The following is a 19,501-nucleotide window of genomic DNA, read 5'->3' on the forward strand; positions in this document are numbered from 1 at the left end:
GGGCACAGGAAAATAATTTTCTTGGGTGGCGAAAGCCAGGGTATCTTTTTGGCTAGGCTTGTATAGGTCTTAGGGCCAATAGCCTAGTACCTACCTATGAACCTATGAACAACACAGATAGGCTAAATGCCTCGTCCCTCTACTCAATCTCACACAGACTCCTCAGAGGTGACCTCTGTCTGGCATACAAAGCAATCTCAGACCCCGCCCTGATGGGACTGCTGCACTTCCGCAAGTCAAGCTGCAGTCAAGTAACCTGCACGTGTGACGTCAACCTGGTCTGTGACATTAATAGGACTTTTTGGTGGGACAAATCTGTGTCCCAGAGACTCCCCCTTCTGTGGAAAAGACTCCCTCTCCACGTCAAGCAGAGTACCTCATTAACCATTTTTAAGCACAACCTAGATAACTGGATGGGGAACAGAAAATACACCCCTGGGATTCCACCTGTATCCCTGCTGGACAGGGGCATCATGTGCTGACTTGTCAGAACATTGGCTAAATTCTTGGCTAAGCTTGTAGGGTCCTCAGGGCCAATAGCCGAGTAACTTCATATGATCCTATGATCCTAAGAAAACCAGTAAACGGAGATTTTTCATAAGCCACAGGTGCTACCTTAGCTGTAACCCTAGCTGTCTGCAGTCACATGTGAACTTCAACCAGGGCCGTCTAAGAAGAAGCATGCTGAAAGTCTGTTTTTATAATTAAATTCAGTCTTAGGTGTAGTAAATATTTTTAAACCACATTAAAAGTCCTCATTCCTGCTTAATATTTAAGTTTCTGTCAACAATGCTTTGCTGTTTACTTTGCAGGCATATTGTGAATTAAAGTTTCACCTAATAGATGGCTACAATATTTCCATTCCTATTGGTATCTGTATGACTATTTTGGTAAGTTAGCTCTTGTACTCTGCAAAAATGAAACTCCTAGCCCCCTACTGAAATGCAGAGCCTTGCAACAGCAAGTCCTGAAATATTGAAAAGAGAAAAAAAAAAGACTGAAAAACCAGGAGAACAGCCCCCACACCCAAACTTATACATACCAACCAATGACACCTATGAGGTGGGTTATGCAGTAAGCATTGTGCAGGCCTGACATCCTCTCACATCCTTGAGCCAAAAGCCTATGCTGACTCTCCAGTCTCCACTGTGGACTTCAATGGAATAAACATTCCTGGTCATGTATCCCTTCTCCCAAGCCTCTGGAAAGTGAGAGTGGGATCAGCCCTCAGTCTTCCCTTGGTCCCAGAATGACCCCTTCCAGCACCGGGACTGCTATCTGATCCACTGTTGCCTTGAGTCTTAATTCAGACTGTAGTCTTATATGTCACAGAGCTAACAAGATTTGTTTTCCTATTGCCAGTTTCTGCTTGCAATAGTTACATGCTTTCTGGTGTGTGTGTGTGTGTGTGTGTGTGTGGGGGGCTGTAGAATGTATACCATTACAGTGTGAGAACTAACCTCATTCCACTATACACGGCATGATGCTCAAGGTCTGAAGCTGTTTAAATGAACAGATGGCCGAAAATGCAACTAGGATCCAAAAATAATATCTGAGGACGTACTGTACGAATTAGATATGGTCTTATCAACCATTTCATTAAATGTCCCATCACATGATCAACTGTAATTTTCTACAACCAATTTAGAAAATATTTTTATACAAAAATTAATAAGTGTTTAGACAATGAGGTAGAATTAACAATAGGAAAGGGAAACGAATCCAAGTCTTGGTCTTCTTGCAATAAATGCACATATATTTCCAGTGAGAGATCACAAAACAGTGAATATAACACACAGCAGCTCTTAGGATGGGCAATGGTTCCTTCCAGCTGATTACATGTTTTTTAGCAAAAAAATAATGTAATCTTTCATGGATCAATCCAGACAATATATGATTTGCTTAACCTTAGCAAGCTTGTCTGGTATAAATTAATGTTTCATCATTTTTCATAACTATTGTTCTTAAGAATAGACAGTATATACCTGACCCTTACCTTTCCAAAGCTCCCTTTGCCCAGCACCATCACGAAATTAAAGTCTTCTAATTTGAACCTAGCAAGGTTGTTGAGAGGTAAACTGGACTTCCTTTCTGGACTGATCACCTTTTTACCAGCAGGACCAAGGCGAGCTTTCTACAAAGACAGAGTAACAAAGTTTAACAAGTTCACAAACACTCAAGTCATAATACTGATGAAGTGATAGTCACTTCTGTAACTTGCAAAGCTGGACACATTTAAAAAGTGCATTACTCTGTTAACTGGTTACCATTAGATACAACATCCCAGTGTTACTTACCTGGAAGCCTTACTTTACTTTTACTGTTAAAGACTTCCTGCAACTATATCCTTTTTTGCAACGATGTCCTTATTTAATCAACCTTATTAGGTACATACAAGTTCAAATTATACTGCTAATAAAAGTGAACACCATCTTTTTTAACAAAATTAACACTTTACTTGAAACCACTTTAACGATTAGTGTACAAGCATGAACATGTATGCTATTTTATACATGACGCCTGCTTCCTCTGTAAAAAATGGATTAAATCCTTTTCTATGGGTGCACAGATGTTTTTCTTGTCATACAATATATATTAAATTATGACAATGGTAAGAAAGGAAGCATAGCAAATCATAAACCAGACACAAATAACAAGAAAATGGAAGGGTTTAATCTTCTTTATAATCGTTTCTCATGTAAAATCCACAAAAACCTGACGAGAGACATGGAATTTACCAGGAGACACAGAAAAACAGAAATATTCTGTCAACTGTACAAACAAGACAATCTATGTGTCAATTACAACATTGGTAAAAGGATTCTGAGGAGATTATCTTTCTCCACACTCGTTAAAAACTTTCCATAATTTGTAACATTTACCACAAACTAACACTTTAAGGAAAATGTCTGATACTGGCAACAGCTAAAATGAATCATAATTTAGTTGTCTCAAGTACGCAGTCATAGGTTTAAAGGTCAATTTATGACCTACTAGCATTCAAGAGGCTTCACTTATGGAGCTCATGTTGGATTTTCTACTTTGAGATATAGGCAGATAGAGACATCGATATAAAATTGTGTGTGTATGTGTGTAAAAGGTTAGCACAGAGACTCAGTAGACAGCCTGTCAGAAATGAGACCTCCCCCACTACTGCAAGCTTTGACACTTCAAAAATTAAAATGCAATTCATAAAAAAAACAAAATTCTTAAACTCTCTATTACTCCTTTACAACAATGTTACAAGATGGCATCACCCCCGCATCCCTGTCAAGATGGGAATTCTCCCAACACTGTAGTATACAACCCCAAGATCTCAGTAATTTGGAGAACGGACACTTCTCATGTGATACTGTGATCGTTGAATTTCTGCACTTCTTTATTTGTACTTAAACTCTCTCTGTTTCAAGGCAGTTGTGGTCCATAGACCTCAAACAGGCACCCATCTTAGTGATAGCATCTCTGTCTCACACCTTCAGGTTTTGTGATTCTATCCTCACTTGGAATCACTGTCTGCATGGAGCTGTATGACCTCCCCAGCTATGCATAGGTTTTCTCCAGGTATTCCAGTTTCATCCCACTTCCCATACTTCCCACAAGAATGCTGACTGAATGGTTACACCAAACTGTCTATATATGAATACATGTACATGATACAAACAGACACGCACTCTATATACACACAAACACACACACACACACATGATATATATATATATATATATATATATATATATATATATATATACAATATATATATATATATATATATATATATATATATATATATATATATATGTGTGTGTGTGTGTGTGTGTAGATATACATATATACAAATAAAGAGAAAGATACATATAGGTACTGTGTTCCTGTATTTACTGTTTCCCATTTGGGGATCCAGGTGATGACCATAAAGGGTTCTTGGAAGAACCCATTTACACAGTTAACAAATGACAATGTACAGGCTTAGTTTTGTGTGTGTATACTCTCTCTCTCTCCATATATATAATTTGTATAAGACAGAAATTTCATGATTTATTCTGCCTGTAAAGAGAAGCTTATTCCATAATCTTGGAAGACACTAGATAATATATCTGTCATGTTTTTTCTGTTACCAATATTTCATTTTTGTGCAAGTTTCTCAGTCTGGTGCCTCCTCAACAGAGTGTTCTCTAGAAAGATTCCCACAAAGAACTGATCAGGCACTGCCTTACATATCAGTTCTTTCAAATGAATTGTCTGAATGTTGAATACAGTGCTGCATTTTGTAGCAATGGATGAAATCATTGAGATATTTTGGAGTACAACAATCTCCTGAGGTGATTAGATATTCATCGTTAGATCACTGTTGCAGTAGCCTGAGCTATGTGGGGCACCCTGTCAAGTATTGTACCAGAAACCTATAGATTACAAATCCTTATGGCACCCTTTGCACACCCCCCATTGCACAGCTGAAAGAAAGCAAGATAAAACAAAGATGTTAGAAGGCCAAACTTAAGAACCTTCGTGTTACTTAAGTGTACGCTCACCTGCAGGCTTTGAGTGACAAACAACTAGCTAGATATTCTACAAGGCTGGGTAGATAAGTAAAGTACAGTTGTGTACCTACCATAAATGTAGATGTTCGAGTGTATTCGCTGTTGCAGTCATTACTCTTGGGTTATCCTGCTGGCAGGCTACCCTCAGTCAGCCAGAATTCCAAAGTCTAGGTCCGGCGTCGGTTGCCGTCGTCTCTTCCCTGACGTCAGTGCACCAGGGGTATAAAAGATGCAGCCAACGTCATTTTCTTCAGTTTTTCTTGCCCCAATATACCAATAAGAAATGCATGCACAAAAATAACATTTCCTTCATCTACAAGCAAATACACCAAAAAGGCTGTATAGGATAGAGAAGTGCAGATAAGTCCCAGCACAGAGAAGGGTGATGGTGGGTGGGTAACCTGGACTGCAACAGTGAATACACTCGAATGTCTACATTTATGGTAGGTACACAACTGTACTATGTTCATCGTGTTTCACTGTTGCAGTCATTACTCTTGGGTAGAATTCCAAAGCTGAGGATGGGTGGCTGGAGCTAAATAGGATTAGGAGAGGCTATGAGGCCCTGCAGAACTGCAGTGGCGAAGCCTGCTCTAGATTTAGAGTAGAGAGGCAAGTGGTAGTACTTTGTAAAGGTGTGCACTGAACTCCCAAGTTGCAGCCTCTAACATATCTTTGGTTGGTACTCCTCTGAGGAAGGCTGCTGAAGTGGCTGCTGCTCCGGTGGAATGAGGCCTAATGCCCTTAGGCACTGATTTGCCATGTTGAAAATAGCAGAAACGGATGCAATGGCCTATCCATTTAGAAATAGTCTGTTTTAAGATAGCCTTTCCTTGTGATCCTGCAGCATATGACACTAAAAGTTGCTCAGTCTTTCTGAAAGCTTTAGTTCTGTCCAAGTAGAAGCGCAACTGCCTGTGTATGTCCAAAGAATGCAGAATTTTCTCACCCTTGTTCTGTGGATTTGGGTAAAAGGTAGGCAAGTGAATGGTTTGGTTGAGGGCCACACTGGACACCACCTTAGGCATAAATGTAGGGTTTGTCCTCAGAGAAACCCTGTCTGGATGAAAAATGATGAAAGGTTCCACAGCCATGAGTGCTTTTAACTCCGAGACTTGCCTTGCAGAGGTTACTGCTAGGAGCAGAGCTGTTTTCCAGGATAAGAATTTTATATCTGCTGTTGATGCTGGCTCGAAAGGAGGCAGTGTGAGTTTTTCCAAAATATAACTGAGGTTCCAGGCCGGAATTGGTGCTCTCCTTGGAGGCCTAATGTTTTTGGCCCCTCTGAGGTACTGCCTTATTAAAGGATGAGAAAAGATAGGTGGTTCCATATTGTAATGTGCTGAAATGGCAACGGCATGAATCTTAATTGATGAGAAATAAAGGCCTTTATTCAGCATCTCAGTTAGGTATTGTAAAATCTGAGGAATATTTGGTACAGATGCGTCAATGCCTTTTTCCTGGTTCCAAGCGCAGAATCTCTTCCATTTTTCTGCATAAGATTTTCTGGTACTGGGCCTCCTGGCCTCCAAGATAACATCCATAACAGCTTTTGAAAGAGGAATGCTCTGAATGGCCACATTATCTGCCATGCTGCCAGATTTAAGGTCCTGAGTTGGCTGTGCAGGATCTGATTGTTTTGTTGGGTCAGCAAGTGAGATGTTTGAGGCAATATCCATGCTGGACCTTGGGACAAGCTCTTTAGGACTGGGTACCAGTGCTGGCGTGGCCAGTCTGGTGCAATCAGTATCATTTTTGGCTTCTCTTGTCTGACCTTTAGGAGTACTCTGGGAAGGAGAGGCAGTGGGGGAAAAGCATATACTGTTAGATTTTTCCAGCTGAATGATAGGGCGTCCACTTTCCATGCTTGCTTGTGATAAATCCTTGTGCAAAATCTCTGCAATTGACAGTTGTGAGGGGAGGCAAATAGATCTATGTCTGGGCATCCCCATGTCCTTATTATCATGCTGAAGACTTGTGGATCCAGTTTCCATTCGTGGGGACCCATGAGGTTTTTGCTTAGTTCGTCTGCCAGAGTATTTGTTTTTCCTGGCAGGAATTGTGCTTGCAGGTGAACTTGAAAAGCCAATGCTGTGTCCCATAAGGTCATTGCTTGTCTGCAGAGGGGGTAGGAATGTGTACCTCCCTGCTTGTTTATGTACCACATGACCGTAGTGTTGCCTGTCTTTATCAGTAACTGTCCTGGATGAAGCAGGTCCTTGAAAGCTGTCAGGGCATTTTGAACAGCCAGCATCTCTTTTTGATTGATGTGAAGATGCATCTGGTTTGCAGGCCATGTGCCCTGAATACATTTTCCTGCTATATGGGCCCCCCAGGCATAATCTGATGCATCCGTTGTCAGTGTCTGCCTGACTGTGGGTAAACTGAATGGCAGACCCTTGTTGTGGTGACAGGCTTCTGCCCAGCATCAAAACTCTTGTTGTAGGCAGGGAATGAGTGCAATTACTGTCTCCAAGCTGTCCAAACACTTTTCGGAGACCATTGTAGTTTCCTCATATGTAGTCTGGCATATGGAATTAGTAGAATGCAGGATGCCATGAAACCCAAGGCCTGCAGGATTTTCCTTGCAGATAAGTGTTTTTTTGTTGCCAATTACTTGAAGTAAGTAGTCAGTTGTTTTTGTTTGCCTGGCGTTAGATAAGCCATCTGGGCAGTTGTATTTAAGCTTGCACCCAGGAATATCATCTTGATCTTGAGAGGGCGGTAGTTTTGATTTCTTTTCGTTTACTGCGTACCCTAGGCCAATTAGTAATCTTTTTACAAATGCCAGATGCTTTAGAAGAGTGTCTTTGTTCTCTGCTTGAATTAGGCAATCGTCCAAGTAGGGATATATTTGAATTCCTTTTTGTCTGCAAAACGCAATAATGGTGCCAGGCATTTTGTGAAGACCCTGGGCGCAGTAGATAAGCCAAAGAGCAGTGCAGAGAATTGGTAATGCATTGAGCCAGCTATGAATCTGAGGTATCTTCTGCAAGACTGTCTGACTGGGACATGCAGGTATGCCTCTTTTAGGTCCAAAGTTACGAGCCAAGCCCTCTTGCCCAGCATGGGCAGTAGCTGCTGTAGAGTCAACATCTTGAATTTTGGAACTTCCAGAAACGTATTTAATATAGACAGGTCCAGAATTGGTCTCCAGGTTTTGTCCTTCCTGGGTACTAGGAAAAGTCTGGAGTAAAATCCTTGTCCCTGCTGTTGTTGTGGTACTTGCTGAATGGCCCTCATGTCCACGAGGGCTGTAATTTGCTTTTGTGCCTCTGCCCATTGACTGTGTGGCAGGTCTGGCATGCTCTTTGTCCTTGGTAGAGTGTGAAAATGGAACCTGTAGCCTTGGGACACTATGCTCAGGACCCATTTGTCTTGGGTAACCATTTGCCAATTTGATGAAAAAGGTGCTAGTTTTCCCCCTAAGGGGGCTGTCAAAAGAAAACTGCTTGGAACTGGCAGAGGAAAGTCATTGGGACTGTTTCCTGTAAGGTTGTGATTTGTCTTCTCCGCTTTTGGAGGTAGGAGCACCCCATTGTTTAGGCCTGTATGAGCCTTGGGGCTGAGATCTGCCTCTGGGGATGCCTGTATCAGCCTCTTTGTGGTCTGTCTGAAACTGGAAAGGACCAATTTTTAGAAGGCCAGTTCCTGCTAAACCTGGGAGGCTGTACCTGTAAGAAATCCTTGACTGTCTGCATGGATTTTGCTTTATCCTCCATTTTTTTCAACACGTCTTCTGCTTTAATACCAAACAAAGTATCATGCTGTAATGGTGCATCTAATAATTTTGCTTTAACATGATCAGGCAGATTCTGTTCCTTTAACCAAGCATGCCTTTTAATAACAGAACCTGTAACAGCGGCCCTGCAAGAGGCCTCCAGTGAATCATAACCACATTGCAAAGTATGCTTTCCCACTTGTTCAGTTGCATGCAATAAATCTTGCAATTCCTTGTTGTCTGAACATTCAGTATTTGTCAACATTTTCTGCTTAAGTAGTGACATTAAATATTGCTGATATTTAAGCATATGAAACTGACAATTTAAAGCCCTTACAGTCAGGGTGGCAGAAGTGTAAACTTTTTTCCCCCATCTGTCTAGAGCCCTAGAATCCCTATCAGAGGGGACAGGGTTTTTTGCAGTGGAAGCTTTAACCCCCTTGGGACCCTAAGATATAGTTTCTGGGTCAGCAGCGAGGTTTTTATATAGGAATTTATAAGAATCCGGGACCCTGTAGTACCTGTCTGGCTTAGCAGGTGCAGGGGGTAAAGAGTCAGGGGGCAGACCAGACTCTGAAAATACATCATCTACAATGTCTAGAACAGGTGGAAAAGCAAGGGGTCTGTGCTGAGGAAGAAGCAGAAAGTCTCTGAGCCTTTTCTTAGATTCAGAATATTCTTGGCTCTCCCAGTGGAAATGCTCCCTCATACTATGCAGTGTTTCCCCAAAAGAATAATCCTCAGGAGTAGAGGCTGAAGGAATGGATTCTTCAGCATCAGAATCCTCATAGGGAAGCATGGAGTAATCCTGTTCAGAAGAGGAATCAGAGGAAATAGATACCTGATCAGAAAAATCATACACTGTCTCTTGCCTAGGCCTCTTATCAGGAGGGGGATGGGAGCCCCTGATCAAAGTAATTAGGTCTTCGGCCGTTTTGAGCATCTGTTTTTTAGGCATGGAAGTCTGAGTAGGAGAATGCTGTACTTGTTTCTTTGTCTTTAGAGCTGCTTTAGTCTTTGTCTTTGAAGCTGAAGATGGCTTAATATATAGTTGTGTAAGTCTGAAGACACCCTCAGAAGCCGATGCCTACTCAGCGGCTCCGGACCCATCTGAGGGAGTGATTTCCGAGTGTCCAGTACCTTGAGTATCCAGAGGCCCAGTCGGTTCCACATGGGAGTCGGTAGCAGCCTGTGGCTCTGAGGTAGCGGGCGCCAGGGGCTGCGAAAGCACCTCACTGAGAGCCGGCGACGGGCCTAGTAGAGGCTTCGTCATCGGTTTTGGACCTCAGATGCCTATCCTTGTCCTTGCATTTTTTGTAAACTCTGGTTGTCGGCTGTTCAGACGGCATTATATAATTAAATCTTCGGCCAAAGTAATGAAATGCAAAATCGAACCGACGCTTGATAGCGCGTTGGTTAAATCTAGCACAAAACCGACAACTAGCAACGTTGTGATCAGGGCAGGGCCTAGCCAAGGAATACAGTAAAAGTGAAAATCCTTATGAGGTATTTGCTTCCCACAAGAAATACAATTGTTAACTTTTTCTGACATCGGTCTGGAGCAAGAAAAAAGTTTCCCCAACGGGATACTTAGCTTTAATGAAGACTTCGGTTCTGAAATTCGGATTTGAAAATCTTAGGAGTCGGCCGTCCGGCACTTGCGAACTGCTTTTGTTTCGGGCACCGCGCAGCAAGAAAGATTGAAGAAAATGGCATCGGCTGCATCTTTTATACCCCTGGAGCACTGACGTTAGGGAAGAGGCGACAGCAACCGACGCCGGACATAGACTTTGGAATTCTGGCCGACTGAGGGTAGCCTGCCAGCAGGATAACCCAAGAGTAATGACTGCAACAGTGAAACACGATGAACATCTCATTCAGACTTACCTTCTACTTCATCATTTTTTTTTTGCTAAGAAAAATGTTTTATTTTCTGTCAGAAATTTATGTTTGGAGATGGTTTTGGTCATTCTAGTGGTTGTCCCTAAAAGTTTTAGCTCAGAATCCTGGGTCATGGTTCTCTGAGGAGAACTCCTTGCAAATCTTGTGTAAAAAGAAAAAAAATACCATAAGTCTTGAAGCTAGTGGCTAGGAATTGAAGTTTGTGGGATTTTCATTTAACATCAAAACCTAATTTTCCTGTCAATTTGTCTGACTTATCTAAGCCCTGCTTATAACTTGTCAGACACCCTTTTTGGCTGACAGGCAGTCCGGGGGCCCCTATGAGGATTTCCTTATTTATTATAATTTTTTGTCAGAAAAAAAAGCAACATGTTTGGCAAATAGTGCTGACGGGGACTTGGGCTAGTGGGTTTAGTCATTGTCCCTAAATGTTTTTACCTTAAAGGTTAACTTATATTGTCAGAAAGTATGACCGACTCTACAAGGCTCGATAACCCACTTGTTAGACACCTTTTGCAATGACGGACACTCCAGGCTCCATGTTTGGAGTCCTTCATAAATTATTACTATTTTTGGAAAGAGGCATTACTTTTCTGTCAAAAGTGGAGGAATTTTTAATGGCTGCGGCTACTGTGTATGACAATTGTTACTTTTCAATTAGGATGCAAGACCAACTTTTCCAGACTATGCTATCCACTTTTTAGTCTGTTTTTGTATTTTCAGACTGCCGTTGCTCCCTGTGTGGATTCCATTGTAAACTATCACTTCTTGTGGGAAAAAAAGTGTTGCATCTCTGTCAAAACTGGTTGCTTGAGACTGGGGGCTAGTGTACTTGGTGGTTGTCATTAAATATTTTTACCTCGGATACTAAATGTTCAGTCTTCAAGGGTTCTCTATCCTCCTTAGTGTAACCTTCTGCAATTAGGACTTGGACCTGGGTCCCAGTAACTTGATTGCTCTGAACCTGATTTGCAAGAACAGCTAGCCAGATTCTGCAGTCTTTACTTTGGATCCCCCTCACCTCAACCAGTCATAAGTGACTCCACTGTGACCAGACTGTTGTTCCTCAGACCATTCATTACTTCTCTTGGTCCCTCTGGTGTGCTTCTTGGGAAGCCACTAAGGCCTGGGAGGCAGGCATGTCTTCTGCAGTGGTTTACGTGCCCTGTTAGGGTTAGGGAGAGCCACTCATGCTGGCTCAGGGGGAAAGGACTAGGGGCTGTTCCTTTTCTAAACCTCTGTGAGGAGCTTCTTTTCAGAGAAGGGACCATCCTTCAAGCCATTTTTGTCTCTGGGGGGTTTTCAGAAAAATGTATCACAAGGAGAACTGGATGATTTTTGACTATATTTAAAGCCTTTAGGAATTTAAGTCTGAACAAAAAGAAATTCCAAAATCCCATTACAGATATTGTGTTTTGTTACAGTGGGATTTTCTTCTACTCATAACTGTTCACTGTTCTACTGTGTGGACAGTCTTTGGGGTTGCTTTCTTTGCAGTCACCAATTTAACCAATAGTCAGCCACCTCCTCCCAGTAAGTCTGATTAATTATATTATAGCCCCAGAAACACAGATTCCATTTTTCTGCTGGCTCCCTTGGTCCATATGAGAAAGACTGACTACTGACGTTCCTTCTTTAGAGTCTAAGGAAGGTCAGCAATCAATCTTTTTCCACATTCCTTAGTATCAACTATGTGTCAAGATTGATTAACATTTTCAAATTATACTTATGATGCTGCTGATAATGTTTCTAGACCAGCTGTCACGAGTCAGTGTTGCAAAGACTTGCCTGGCTACATTATCATAATTTAGCAGAGAATAACAAAGCTTAAGATTTTGTCTGTTCACCAGGATTAAGAAGTGTATATCGGAAGCTTCCTCTGCTGAATTACTTAAAGTATCTTTGACAAAAGGAGAAGTGGATTCTGGGAGTTACCTATTTTTTTTCAATTTTTCTTGCAAAATATAAGCTTTTCTGACAGTTCATGTTCCTTTTTCAAGAAATGGTATGAGTGTTCTCTGCAAGGCAAACTAAATTTCAGAAGAATATAAGGCAGGTTCTAAGAAGGAACAATCATAAAATGAAGGACATCTAAGATAACAAACTGAATATATGTCCCCTCTTACTTCTCCCTTCCCACCCTGGCATTTCTGTAAAGCTGTCCTAAAGTCTAGGTCTTTAATTTCCTCTGTGGCACCAGATGGTGTTAGTTGATGGGGCACTGATAATCTTTTTAAATGGTCATAACTGTCAGTAGGATTTATTTATTTTTCCACAAATCTGTTTCCATACTGCCAAACCTTTCTGTTACCTCATATTCTAGATCATATGCTGACCAAGAGACATTTTGAACATGTTCCACCAGATCTAAGAGAAAGGGATTTTATTCAAGAATCTTTACCTGAAGCCAAAAGAATGAACATGAATATCTGTCCTAGGCCTTTCTTTTTCTAATCCTCTTCCTCAGTTTTCTATTAAATGTGTTTCTAAAAGATGTTTATCAGCTAATTCTAATCCTCAAAGATTTCAAATGCTTCAGTTTCTGCTTTGCCCTTAGGTGGGTCAATAGCTCCAGTAGGGTTTTCAAAGTACATGGCTCCACAGCCATTGCAGGTTTCAGGGTATCCATATCTTTTTTTGATTTTAGACAATTGCATTATTTTTGGTGTGTTTTTCTAGTTGTCAATAATCACTGGCTTAAAGAAATAAATTAATAAGCTTGTTTTTCTTAGACTGAGTTGTCAGGGGAATACAGGTAAATCTTTTCATCATTAAATCTCTCAGAAAAGTGTTCTCCAGATTTATTTTGAAACATCCTTCACAATTGCTTTTCTTCCTCAGCACAGAGTGAAATGTTACACAGAACGGTTTGAGATTTCATAATCAAAATCCAGCAGCTGCCAGGAATATCTCAAAAATTACAGGTTCCATGGCTTTTACTCACGATTCATGTAGTTCATCAAATCAGTTTGGAAACAACACCACACTTACCCTTTTTCACTTCAGTTTCTAGTCTTGGGGTTTAGGTAAAAAGGAATTATTCAAATGGGTAAAATCAGTTTTCTATCTCTCTACCCAGATCTCTCTTTTTTCATTCCAGCCCCTACTTAGGCTGTAACAATGCTTGCATCAGACTTGACTTGGGGAGATGTGCCCTGGGGGTTGAAGTCCAAGGCTTAGATAAGTAGCAAGACAAATTAAAACCACATATGCAATAAACAAAGGGTGTTTTTAATCATGTTCTCAAATTTCTGAATGATCTTTGGACTCTAGCCCCTCTGCCAGTAATAACAGACAGTATCACACTGATTTTGTACATTAACTTACAGGGGGAATCAGGTCCTACGCCCCTCCCCCCCTTTTCACAATAGCAGGCCACCTAGAGTCTAATGTTACCACCATTTATAGTGGCTATAACTAGACCAAATCCATGCCCCTTGCCTCTCATAACTCCACCTATCTCCTCCCCTGTCCCTGCATACTTTTCATCCATTTTCATGATGTCACTGGCACATCGTGGGAGGAGGAACATCCTCTTTTCCTGGTTTCTTTTGCAATCACATTGCTTTACTGATGCTTTTTTTAAAATAAAAACAGAGTGGAATTAGACATTTAAATTCCAATTTTTTTAAACAGAATACTAGAGTTTGCACAGTGTTTCTGGGCTAGTGGACACTCAGTTTGATTTCTGGCCAGTCCAGAAAAACAACTAATGGGTGTCAACCTTCTTAGAATCAGTCAATACATTATGGCAAACAAGCTGAACAGGACTTGTAGCGACCCTTACAAAGGGATTTCACCCAGAGGTCTTCCAGGAATTAATTAGTCGGGAGAACATGAAGTAGATCTGTTTGCCTCCAGCTGAAATAAACAAAACATCTGTTCCAGTATTCCATGCTCATTGGCCTGAAAGACAGCTGCCTTTTATATCCATGAATATAAATATGCTTGTAAGCTTTTCCACCATTTCCACTGACAACTGGGCTTCTAAATATATAGGTTCATAGGTAGGTACTAAGCTATCGGCCCAAGGGTCTAGGTAAGCCTAGCCAACAAGGTTCCCTGGCTTACACCACCCAAGAAAGTTAATTTCCTGTGCCCCTGTCGAGCAGAGCCACAGAAGTGATCCCCGGGGTGTATTTCCATTCCCATCCACTCATCAAGATTTTTCTTGAAGAGTGCTAATGAGGAACTTTGCTTGACATAGATGGGTAGCTTGTTCCAGAGTATAGAAAGTCTCTGGGACAAGAATCTATCCCTCCAGGATGTCCTGTTTATTGTGGTGACAATGTTTAGGTCCCTAGAGTATGTAGCTCGGAAGGATTGGGATTTTTTTTAGGTGCAGCATGTCCAACAGCTCTGGGTTTGACATAACTCTGTATATTAGGCAGAGATCACCTCTGATTAGGCGATATGCGACGGAGTAAAGCTGGAGATTTTTGAGACAGTCAGTGTACAGCATCTGTTTGAGGTCAGTAATCCTCTTTGAGAGGTACTTTGTGGCCTTTCCAGCTGCTGCAGATGTCTTGTGAGGTACATTCAAAAAGGGGCACTGTACTCTATACTGAGTCTAATGAGTGCCGAGTAGAGGGGAACAATGACCTCTTTTTTCCTGGATGAGAACCCTTTTGTGATGAAGTGTGCCACATAGAAAGATTTCCGGACTACTGTGGCGATGTGATTATCAAAGGAGAGACTACTGTCCACCTGTGTCCCAAGGTCTCTTATCACACATTTGGCATTAAGTAGACTGCCGTTTATGTGGTAGTTCATGAACACAGAGTTTTTACCAAAGGGGATGACAATGCACTTTTTGGCATTAAGCTTGAGGCCATGCCTCTGACACCAGGCATCTGTCTCAGTGAGGCCCTTCTGTAGGATGTCCACATCATTTGGGGACTCGACTGTGGCTCCAAGTTTGCAGTCATCTGCGAACTTTGTTAGCCAGAGACCTTCTGTGTTAGCCTGTACTTCAGATTAGTAGATACCAAACAGGAGAGGTCCCAGGACTGAACCATGTGGTACTCCACTTGTCACTGGTTTGAAGTCGGATTTGGAGTCTACAACTTTTACAGTGTGGATTCTGTCAGTGAGCCAATTGGCAACCCATCTTGTGATGTAAGGATTTATACATAGTTTAGTGAGTTTAGCTATAATTCCAAAATAGGGGATGGTGTCGAAAGCCTTGTTAGATGAACTTCCCAAGGATATGTGTGGTGACTCCCTTTTGGCCCAGGGAACAGTGATTCTCCCTTCTTTTGAAAATGGCCAAGTGAAATTACCACACGCATTCACACGAAATGGACTTAAACAAAACAGGGCTTGTTTGATAAACCCCATTCAATTTCTTTAAAGTGAATGTCTGTACAAAAGAACACTACTACCTTTTAAACACATTTTTCTGAGAATGTGCAGTAGGTTATTAAAGGAGGCATACAAATCTGCTAATAAAAAAAAAAATATGGGGAAGTGGTAAAGAATTTCTAGTCCTTGCCAAAGCAAGAAACATGATACTTTTTGAGCTTGGCCTCCTTGGTTCTGCAGTAGTTGTGTGAATTTGGCCTTACTCTTATCTTGGTTTGTTTTTAGGCTATACTTGCTCGTCTGCCATTAGAGTACCCCGTTTCTATGCTTCATCAAGTGAAACATTTCCTGAAAGGGGTTTTATGTATCTGTCTACCTAGTAATCAGCTGATTTCTTGGCATCTTAATTTGGAACTGGGAAAACTTGCACCATTTCCTTTTGAACCTGCTCATGGGGCTGACTGAAGCTCTTATCTTAGAAAACAGTAACTTTTTTCTCTCAAAAACTGGATAATTTGTGAACAGACCCTTCTTTTACGCTTAGGTTGTCTCAGTTAGATTGAGCCACTTTATTCACCTGTTTTCCTTTCAGAGCTTACAAAATAAGGGAGAATTGTATACACTGTGTATGTCCACAAGCAATGCAGACACAATGTTAATAGGACAAAAACCTTCAGGTTTGCTGATCAGCTGTTTATTTCCTCTTAAGGTGAGAAAAACGACCAATCAGTGTGAAAAATAGATAATTTCTAAAATGGTTGTCCTGTGACCATGCTTTTTGTTAGCTTCACCATAATAAGATAGTTCCAGGCAAAGTCAGGCCAACTCTTCTATCTAGGCCTTTGGCTATCTCAGTGGCTTTTTGAAAGGGAAGGACTGTAGAAGTATACTATAGACAGCAAATTGTTCATCTAGGCATACACAACCAAGTACTACCAAATGGAGTCTTTATCCAGATCAAAGAGAGGCTTTACAGCAAAGGCTACTGTAACAGTGACCTAATGATGTACATAGTACACATGTGTCGGCAAACTTACCCCAACAGTAACTGTTCGAATAGACCACTGTTGCAGTAGCTATTTCCCCCTCCTTCCCCCTTCTTTTTTCTTCAGCATGTAGAGTTACGTACATTTCTTTTTTTTTCAACCACATATGGCTCACGCCTCACTGTTCTGATGCAAGAAAGTTCTGAAGGTTTGGTGCCCTAACCACTAGTTTTATCCAGGTCTCCTTGAGAATCTAATAATGGTGTACTTGCTCCTTACCTTTCAAAACACCCTGTCTGTAACACTACCACTATTCAAACAAATTTAGTCTGAATGTGGGGTAGGGTTTTAGTGATCCAATTCTGCAATCATTTTCATTTTAGGTGTTTTGAGCTCTGTGATATACTGAATTTTAAAACTGTAGCATCCATGGTTTGAGTTTCAATGCAATTGCATTTCAGTAATTCAATATACAATCATATATGTGTGCATGTATATGAATCCTAAAATAGTGAACAAATATCGCAGTGAAAATGACCTGGGTTATCCTTACTGTTTTTTCCTTATCTCCTACTGTATGTGGCATTGGAATTAGTTTATACAGAGCAAGAGATGGTAAATCTCTACAGCGATTTCTCCTCTTAGCAAAATAAATGAGAGCGTGTTCACCACTTTACAACATTGCAAAACGCAGGGAAACACACACATACACGCACATACATACATAGACATATGGAAAGGTAAGAAAGATACAGATCTATATATACAATTAGACAGATAGTTATTGTTGGACTGGACAGCACTGGGTTTAGACTGAGGTGGGTGAAATCTTGACATGCCAGTTATTATAATTGCATTTTGTAGCTGTACAGTATAAAACTTATCTGGGTGTGGCAGATTTTGGTCATATCCAAGGCAGCAGTGTGCATTCATTTTATATGCTTAAGGTCAACTGCTCTTTGCAAATTATTTGGTGGTGAGCAGTACAGACTATGCTACAGTGAACTCTGACAAACATATATAAACTGCTACCAGAGGTGCATAATTTAAGGCTCATATCTCATACTCAAGCAGCAATGTGGAAATCAAACCTACCCCTGCCCATCACAATTGTGGTTACTGTATTAGTGTTTCTCTGTTTTGTAGTTAGGTCTGGCTGTCAGCTGAATATATTCAAAGAATAGGAAAATGTTTGACAATGCATCAAGAGAAGAGATAACATCCCCATCCCAGATATGTAATGCTTACAAAGCCCTTTTATGACATCTCTGCTTACATTAACAGACCAGCATTCCCACAGTTAAGCACAGGGGTTAAACTAATAAAGTGCTAATGATTTGGATCCTTTGGTTCTGGGTTTGGTTCCCTTACTCATCAATTGTATACTGCACAACACTCACCAAAACATCCATTAACGAAACCATTCTTTCCAGGTCATCCCTAAAAAATTATTAATGAGACCTAAATGCTTTACTGTTGAACAAAAAAAGGAAAAGTAGATTCTGTTTAACCCAGCATTCTGATAAGCTAGATAAACTACACTGCATTTTGTGACAAAAAGTGAGTATATCTTCCTAAAAAGCCTGCTTCCACTACAACAATAATACCTATCTTAAGCTTCTTCAGCCTTAAAAATCATTACAATCATCTTCATATCACTCAAAAGTCAAGAAAAACAATGTCGTAAGCAGTTATCATCAGGACAGTACAAGTAAAAGAAAGCACTCCTGAAAATACAATCCCCCCCACAAATGTAAAATTAACCTTATCAATGTAAAAGTACAGTTGTGTAAGTAAACTTACCAGAAAAGTAGATGTTTAAATGATCACTACAGTAGCCTAGGATATAGGGGCTATATCCTGCACAGGATACAACAGTTGACCAGATTCCAAAGCTTCAAGGCACCTTCCACATTCCCAAACCATTAAATCAGCACAAGCTGAACTGACAAAAAAAGATAGGTTTGGGTGCCAAACCTGCCAGAGCTTTCATTTAGACAGATAGAGGGAGGGAAGCTGAGCCCTGAAAGGGCAATGTTAGGAACAAAAAAAAAAAAAAAAGTCCACACCCTAGCATAAGCAACACACTAAAGAAAATGTGGATGTAGGGAGTGGTTACTGCAGCAGTGATCAATGAAACATCTACTGTTATGGTAAGTTTACTTACACAACTGAACTATAGTCTTCATTTTGATCACTGCTGCAGTAGCCTTAGCTATATGGGTGGATTACCCTAACTTACACATTTTGGGAAGTGGAAGGGGAGGTGTTCATGAAACCCTGGAGAATGGTTCTAACAAAACTCAATCTAGACCTAGAGAAGAAATCATGTGTGTGATTCCTTCAAAATGTTTGTGTAGAGGACCAAATTTGTGCTTCTAGAATACTATTAGAGGCCAACCTTTTCCAAAAAGCCATAGATGAAGCCAAGGCCCTAGCACAGTGGGTCTTGTCCCTGCTTGGAACAGTTTTGTCGTAGTGAGTATAACAAAAAATATAGCCTTAGACAACCATTATGGAAATATTCTGTACTGACAGGTTGTCTCTTAATCTTATCCTCACAAGAAATGAACAACAGATGCCAATATCTGAAAGAATTAGTCAAGATAGTACTTGAGTTGTTGGTGGACATCCAAAGTATGAAGTATACTTTCTCCCTTCATTTTTAGGATCAACAAAGAATGGGGGAATGGATAGTTTAGCTTAAAGAAACTCAGATTCCACTGTAGGCATAAAAGAAAGACTGATTCTGAAAGAAACCCAGTGTGTGTGTAAAATAAGATGGGATTGACTCACCATAAGAGCATGTAATTCAGATACTGCTTTTGCAAAGGTCAGAGTAACCAGTAAAACTGCCTTCCATGTTAAGAACTTCAAGTCAACCAGATTAGCTAGTTCAAATGGAGCAAGTGTTAGCTTTTCTAACACAAAATTAAGATCCCAAGAGGATCCATCAGTTTTTTTGGAGGCCTCTTAAGAAAAACCCCTTTCAAAAACATTTTGACATGAGAATCCCTCCCTGTTTGCTCCCCTTGGACTGAAAACAGTGG

At 40.8% G+C, this 19,501-nt stretch overlaps 1 protein-coding gene across 2 annotated transcripts in view; it reads right to left on the reverse strand.

The window, feature by feature from the left end:
- The window catches only part of PRKCA (protein kinase C alpha), a 2,412,375-nt gene that overhangs the window by 527,101 nt on the left and 1,865,773 nt on the right, over nt 1-19,501 (reverse strand). For both annotated transcript variants that reach the window (XM_044085102.1, XM_044085103.1), the window contains one exon: nt 1,997-2,134. In XM_044085102.1, coding sequence (XP_043941037.1) covers nt 1,997-2,134 — 138 coding nt within the window. The remainder of the gene's footprint in view (nt 1-1,996; nt 2,135-19,501) is intronic.

The sequence above is a fragment of the Protopterus annectens genome, chromosome 10.part0 (genome assembly GCF_019279795.1).
Source record: "Protopterus annectens isolate FY-2018-M chromosome 10.part0, PAN1.0, whole genome shotgun sequence".
In the NCBI taxonomy this organism is placed as follows: Eukaryota; Metazoa; Chordata; order Ceratodontiformes; family Protopteridae; genus Protopterus; species Protopterus annectens.